The sequence below is a fragment of the Clupea harengus genome, chromosome 21 (genome assembly GCF_900700415.2).
Source record: "Clupea harengus chromosome 21, Ch_v2.0.2, whole genome shotgun sequence".
NCBI lineage: Eukaryota > Metazoa > Chordata > Actinopteri > Clupeiformes > Clupeidae > Clupea > Clupea harengus.
The window spans coordinates 2,283,128-2,290,723 of NC_045172.1; the positions used below are offsets into that span (position 1 = coordinate 2,283,128).

Sequence of the window (7,596 nt, forward strand, 5' to 3'; positions counted from 1 at the left end):
ATTCTGAAAGAATAGGCAGAATACTAAGAAGCCCAGGAATAAGAGTACAATGTATTGCATGCACTGTAATAAGATCAATTGCAAGTAATGCAGAAAGTCCATGACTTCCGTTTTATTCCAAAATCCTGGAGGGACTGGCTGCTGAGAATGTAATGATGATTACAACTAACTATGTGTTTTGCCTTAGCCAAAGAAAAACTCTTTTGAGGAATCAAGAGCTGAATGTAGTTCCACAACGAGGACCAAAAGGTTTGATGCAGGTTAGTCTATGCCAAATTCAGACATAAAAAGAATGTCAATAAAAGTAGTCAAAAAGAGTTTTAGTATATGAAAGAATGTTTAATATCAAACAGTCAATACAAGTTCCTCCGTGCCCAAAGACCCACTGCTAAAATTGTCAAGTTCTACATGCCCTACCACACATCTTTAAAAATATTCACATGTGCTTTTTCAGATCTAGATCATATGAACCTCTCCCCCATGATACGCCACCTTGTGGAGAACATGACAGAAGAGTAAGAGACAAGTTTTAAAACATTCATTGTTTGCCTGTTGGATAGTGAAGTTCCAATGTTCTAAAATTCTTTTCTCTTTTGCAGGCATTGGAGAATTGTCCGTGAGGCTCTATGTGTGCCTGTGAGTTTGATTTCGCCCACATAAAATCTTTCTCTCTATATATGGAGTGTTGATTTAAATAGAAGTTCTCTAATATTCTTTATTCTTTAATATTCCTCTCTGATGAAATACCTTATTGTCTGATTTTGTTTATTCAGAGGACCAAAGAAGAAGTTGGCCATCTTTGTGCTATCATAGTGAAGAAAGTAGTCCAGACTGCTCATTATTACCTGCTCCCAGTCCTCAGTGAAATTCTGGGTGTTCCTGTCGCATACGTATGTGGAATGACAAGATCAGGGCAACACACATTTTGGTATGTACAGTATTCACTGGAATGACTTGTTTACCCTTTTATTTTCATAAAACACAAGCTTTTACTGTTTATTACTCCTGTCAAAAATGCCACCCTAAAGTAGCACTTCCTGATCATGCCCAAATAACATCCCTGTGTTGAATTAGCATGGGATTCATCATCATGTATAAGTGAAACTGTGTGTAACTAGTTCTGTGTAACTATGTGTGTCAGTTACATGTGGTCTTTATGCCTTGGAATAGGGTAAGCACCTCGGAGGCCAAGAGACCTGAAGGGTCATCTCTACGCCAAGGATCTCAGGGGATAAGAAATGAAATGCTCTTGGCAGCAGCCAAGAAAGAAGTCGATGAGATTTTGCGAGAATCTGTCAGAATAGTCGGTGGATTGGATCCGGTTGTGCCTGCCTTACTAGAAGGATATTCCTCCATCTCCAAAAAGAGTGTGGATTTGACAGCCTCATGCACCATTAAGGACTCTGACTCTGGTCCTACTACTACAGCACCCATGATGGCTGAGAACGCTAAAGCCTCAGGACTATCACAATCCATCCCCTTGCTCAACCAGTTTACTGGCACTGAATTTCAACAAAGAGCATCAAAGCAAGTCAGTGAGGTTTTGCTCAAAACTCTTGAGAATGAGTCCCTAGTCAAAGAATTTGCTGGAGATGACGAGGAGTCAAACGCCAAAGCAGAAAGTCAAACAGACCTCTGTCAGGTTCATGCTATCTTTCCATCTGGTCCTCTGTCAGAGTCTCTTGCAGTTGATCTAGTTGGTGATATTATTGAATCCATGAAGGACAAAATGTCAGGCCAAGAGGTTCATTCAACATCATATGATGTTGTTGGATGTGTTATTGAAGGGATGAAAGATCTTTTGGAGAAAACACAAGCCCTAGGAACTGTTGTTCCAATGAAAAGGATCTACAGGACAACATCTCAAAGAATGTTCAATGCCATTCAGAACATGGTGGGGAAATTGTTTTCCGAATCTTTTCACTCTGACAGTAAAAAGGAAATGACAGTGGCTTCTGCCATCAATGTCACTAGCCAAGTAATTGTGTCCATGCAGAGTGAACTTCCCGATCTCAAGACTGCAGAAAATCTAGAGCAGGTAGAGATGATTGATAAGATCCTTAGTGCTATGTTGAATGAAGTACAAGTGATTGACATTCAAAAAACAGAAACAGACAGGTCACAAAGCCCTGGATTGCCATTGTCACACTCCTCAGGATGCATTCACTCAGAAATAGATGACCAAACCAATCTCCCCGGTACTTCTGTTCCCCCTGAAGTGTTTATCGAAAGGATTTCCCCTCTTCTGACGCATACTTTTGTTGACATGGATGCTGATTCATTGTCACCTGAATGTGCAAATAAAACCATCAGTAGTGTGTTAGACACCGTCTTGGAATGGGAAAAACTTGAACCCATCACTCGAAGACTGGAGAAATTGATCACTGAAACCCAAATAGGTCAGTTTTCCTGTGATATTGCAGATCGAGTACATACGACACTAAAAGGTTATCACGGTCTTCAAACCATTTCCGTGCCAGTTGGAAAGAGTCTTTCAGATTCTACTCTGTGCAAATTACCACCTAGAGCTGAGGGAAAGAATGAAATTCCATCAGAGTTCGTTTACAATTATGTAGAGGAGGCTGTGAAGCGACTACTCCTGTCATGTTTGTTCCCTTCAGCATCTTCTGACAATCAAGAACTTGTACAGAATAATCTAGAGACCTCAAAATCATCACCTGAGGTGTTTGGAAGTACAATGAACGTAGTCACCCAAGTGATGACAAACGAAGTCATGGTGGCACTCTCCACAGAGTTAAAGAAAAATGATGCTTCTGACTTGAAGGAATTAGTCAAGGAGGATCAGAAACTCTTAGACAAACAGCCAGAGGACACTAAAAATAGATTATCCACCACTGACTCAAACAATCTGCTCCCTCGTACTTTTGACAAACATAAAGATTTGATGCAAAATAGTCAGTGTGAAGGAGTCACCATTTCATCTCACCTACGTCTGATAGAGTCCAACAAGAAGGACTATACCTCCTTGGTCTCCATGCTGGTCATTCGACTCCTGAAGAAAGTCAATAGCTTAAACCAGGACATTGGCACCCACCAGGATGGACTTCCAGATAATGTGCTGGATATGTCCAGAGACTTGATTCGGAAAATTCTGTCTGAGCTCGATACAGCTTTTGGCATCAAAGATGATGAAACCTATCCTCAGGATGTGAATTTTTACCAGATTTACAGAAACGTTTACAAAGAATTTACTCGAGAGTTTGGGTCTGAAGATGTGCTCCGTTCTGCCCTTAAATCACACAATCCATCTTTTGAATCATCACTGGTAAAAACACTAACAAAAGAGATTACAAAGACCTTAAGCCAAACCAGCATACCAGTTTCTACACACCTCCCTCCAATTCAAGCTGCAGTTGGACAAGACAAAGGAAAGAAAAGAAAGACCAAGAACAAAATGTTTCCAGTTTGGTTGAAGATGCCAACAATCAAATGGAAGGTGGAGTATCATGCATATCATATCATTCATGAGTGTTGTACTGTCATACAGCCATACTGTCTATACACTACAAGATGTACTGTACCCAGTTGTAGGGTATATCTTTAAGTTACTATATAACTATGTGTTCTTCAGAAATCAAAGAGAGGATCACAGAGTCTTCTTGTAAATCAAGCATCTCCTGTTGCAAACACGAGTACGTTCATGGTGATATTTGAAGCAACACTTCAACTAGATCTAACTATTTTCATGTTTTTACCTGCTATAAATTAACCCGTTTGGATGAGGAGGATGTAAAAATCAATCCCTCTTTCTTTCACAGATTCTTCTAAGGTTCAGTCAAACGAGACCTTAGCTGAGATTAGAGGGACACTGAGTGGGACACTGGCTGAGGTCACCAAGGCTCCTGTATCTGCTGGCCCACTGGAGATGCCACAGGAGGAAGAGACCGTAGGGTGCTGTTTCTTCAGGATGCCGAAATTCAAGTTCTCCTTCAAGGTGGCGTTCAGTTTCTATACGAGATGTTATTGTAATTTTAGACATTATGTGTACTAATGCTGATCACAGAGGCTACTGGGTGAAGAACAAATTGGTGTAACATGATCTGTGAGTATGCAGTTTAGATATTTCTTTATTCATTAAAATTTGAATTTGAAATGATTAATCTCTCTTTTACTTTATCAGAAAATAAGGAAAGGTGCTAAAATAGGGCATTGTGACAATGATAAGTCCTTTGAAGAGAACATCAATGTCTCAGGTAAGTGAAACAACTAAATCAAATCAGATCAAAGCCTGAACACATAAAGATACATTCATTCACTGTAACATTGAGTATTCACTAAGTAGACGTACTTGGAAAGGTGTTGTTTTTTTCTTCGCCATCTCTTTTTCAGCCTGTGCAACATCTTGTCAGACTCGGCTCAATGAGGCTACTGCTGAACTGACTGCTTCTGAGAGCCAAACTAAACTGGAAGAGACTGCATCTAGGCTGACCAACACATCTACTCCAGAGATGGGACTGTCTCACCTAGCTGTTTAAGTCACCTACACAGCTCAATGATCATTTGGAAACCTCGGATCCTCTAAGAACTCTTCGGTTCTTTTTACTACTTTTTTTTCAACCCCAATCTGGCTTTTGAAATTAAACTCATTATTGCATGCATTTTGGTGTAACTTTGCCATTTGTTGGGTACTATGAGGATGACTACATAAAGTGGTGCTTTGACGTTTGTGAATCTGTAAGAGGTTCTTGACATTTTGCCTTCAATTACTGTGTGAGAAGTGAATTTCCCCCCTTTCTCACTGTGACTCGCAAGAGGAGTCTGGGTCCGGGCTCCCCCCACGACAGTGGTTGGCTCTAATTTGACCAATTTAGCCAAGTGGCCACCCTATTTAAAGGGTGCCTCATGAGAGCACTGAAAAGAGGGATAACTTTTGAGAGAGCTTTTGGGAAGAGAGCATCGAGAAGGCATGTGTGAGAACAACCCTTACCTGTTGTGAGGTGGAGGGAAAACTGTGTCTAGCTGTGTGGACACAGTTTGCCTTGTTTTGTGTGCTTTGCTGAACTATGATTAGTGAGAATCTGTGACTAGTGAACATATGCGTAGTGAATTGTGCCTAGTTTGAGTCTGCGTAGTGAATAGTGGCTCGTTAAATGTAGCACTTTGAGTGCGTTTTGTCTTTGATTTTGTGTGCACTGGTTTGGGGTTGATGTAGAGAATCCCCCATGTAAATAAATAGGAGATATATTTTTATATGAAGCCACCATCTCCTGCACTGTGTTCATCCCCACTTCACCACCAACTCCAGTCGCCCACATCCCAAAAGCTTGGGGTGACCGCTCGGTCCCTCACATACTGTACTAGATTTAGCATTTATGGACGAAATAACATTCAATTATCATAGTTTGAAAAAGTGAACCCTCCTCCTCATAACTGGAAACCAGCACAATAGCTTCAATCAACCAATCATTTCCACAAGCTATTGATCAGGCCTGAACAGTAGTTGAGAGGAATATTGACTCATTCATTCACCTTGAAATACTAATTGTACACCCATAATGTTAGTTGGCTTTCATGCATAACCCCCTGCTTCATGTCCTGTCACTGTGTGTCTATTGGATTAAAGTCCAGATTTCAGTTTGGGCATTTCAAAACATTCAATATTCTCTGCCATAACCACTACTTGGTTTACTGACTGTAGAGCTAATGGGACTTGGTGTTTCAATCCCTAACTTGAGTCAGTACTCTTGATATTGGCCGGGGAATGGGATTGGTGCTCAGGAGGGTAGGTACGTCATTGGGGTCATCAGATGGGCCCCCTCCTTCTCTGATGTTTCATTGGGGTCATCAGGTGGGCCCCCTCCTTCTCTGATGTTTCATTGATGCGCCCACGACATCTCCAGAGGGCTCAACGGTGACACCTGGCGTCCCAGGTACACCCCCCTCATCTTCATAACATCCTGTTTCACCTTGCAGCCCAGGTGTTGTCCTTTCTTCTGATCCGCAGCCGCCTTTTTTTCTGCTGCTGTGGACAAGGACTTGATGGTTTGTTGGAGGGAGCCCCCTCTCACTCCAATCCTTTACATGTCCAGGCCCATGGTTTCATAATCCGTCCATGACTTCAGCTTCTTGTTTGTAGATGTGCATGTCTGGTAGCTTATCACCTAGCAATGTCACTTCAAGTTTATAAAAAATTCGTAACAAATCTAGAATCGCTTCACTTTTTGTTATCTGAGATGCTCCACTTATTGCAATACAACACGAGTTGTTAAAAAAGGTGGATTTATTAAAGAGAAAAATGACTGTGTTTGCTTACATCGTATACTTAACTATAAATCTGTGCTATACAGTGAAGAGGGGTTGACAGAGAAACAATCTCTCCTTATCCTCCACCCCAGATGAATAAGAATGGGTTGATGACATTGATGGGAGCCAGGTGGAAAGAAGATTCACACAGCAATACAACTCTGGAACCGGAGCGCCTACTGGTGGAGGTGCTATTCCCACTAGCACCACCACAATAAAAGACAACACAAGGTCCATTCAAGGCTGATTTTCATCACTCTAGGCAACTTTACATGTCATTTTTGTTCTTTAAAAAAAAAAAAAAAAAAAGGCGGTAAGTGCAGAGAATCAGACAAATTCACCTTATGCAGCTACGAAATGGAGGGACTGGTCTGTACATGCAGAACAAAAGGCCACAGATTGCAGGAGGGAGGAATTAAGTCACACCAAACATTCAACCAAAAAGCAAATTAAATAAGATGGACAAATGACCGTCTAGTATGTAGCATTAAGGCTGAAAGGTTAGAGCTTTCTCATATTTCTCATATAAGTTCACACAGAACTTAAGATGAACAAACAATGTAATGTAAACTAAACAGGTACAAAAGGAACTCATTAAATAAATCACATACACACTTACAATATGAAAAACAGTTATGAAACTGATGCACTGATACCATGACTGCAGACCTGTGACCTTGTCCTACTAAAAGTTACACACTAAAAACACTTTCTTCCTTTGGAGTTTTGTGTTCATATTTCGAGTGTGTGTAAGCTTTTATTTATTTAGGAATGGAATGGGGGGGGGGGAAGGCTGTGAATAATTCAACGTTTTTTTCTCTTTTCTTCTTTCTTCATATCCCTCTCTCCGTGAAGGCTGGAGTTCCATGATGAGGGTTTGGCCTCTGAACTGTAGCAGCGGCCAGTGGGACACTGCCGCCGTTGATGGCTCACATATAAGAGCTACGCCGCCCCCTGCTGGTCCCCAGAGAGGCACGTAGACGGGGGTCCCGTGCCTTGTAGTGCTCATTGAAGTCCAGACGGAAGCTCAGGAACTGTAAGCTCTCATCTGTGCTGGTCATGAGCAGCACCAAGAACTGCTGCACTATCCCCTACACGAGGAGGAAGAAGAGGAGGAGGAGGAGGAAGAGCAGAGTCAATGCAAACTAGAGAAACAGTGCAGAGTTTTTTCTGTGCCTTGTTGTGGTTTAAGCTGCACTGTGTGAGTGTGTGCTGCACTTCACAGCGACTTGTACAGAACAGTCAGATGTTTAGTTCATGTTGGCTGAAGCTGTACTGTGTGACGTGTGGCATGTTTTAGATATCATATTACATGCTTGAGGCTTCATCCAT

General features: G+C 41.6%; 1 protein-coding gene and 1 long non-coding RNA gene across 2 annotated transcripts in view; one reads left to right on the plus strand and one right to left on the minus strand.

Annotated features, from left to right (window-relative positions):
* Positions 1–232: 232 nt before the first annotated feature.
* Positions 233–922, plus strand: LOC105893321. The gene is made up of 4 exons (XR_004162776.2): positions 233–260; positions 455–515; positions 600–636; positions 774–922. It is a non-coding gene; the product is annotated as an uncharacterized LOC105893321 (long non-coding RNA).
* Positions 923–7,096: 6,174 nt separating this feature from the next.
* tubgcp3 (tubulin, gamma complex associated protein 3) overlaps positions 7,097–7,596 on the minus strand; it is a 21,505-nt gene continuing 21,005 nt past the window's right edge. The window contains exon 22 of the mRNA XM_031558668.2: positions 7,097–7,355. Coding sequence (XP_031414528.1) covers positions 7,194–7,355 — 162 coding nt within the window. The 3' untranslated portion in view covers positions 7,097–7,193. The remainder of the gene's footprint in view (positions 7,356–7,596) is intronic.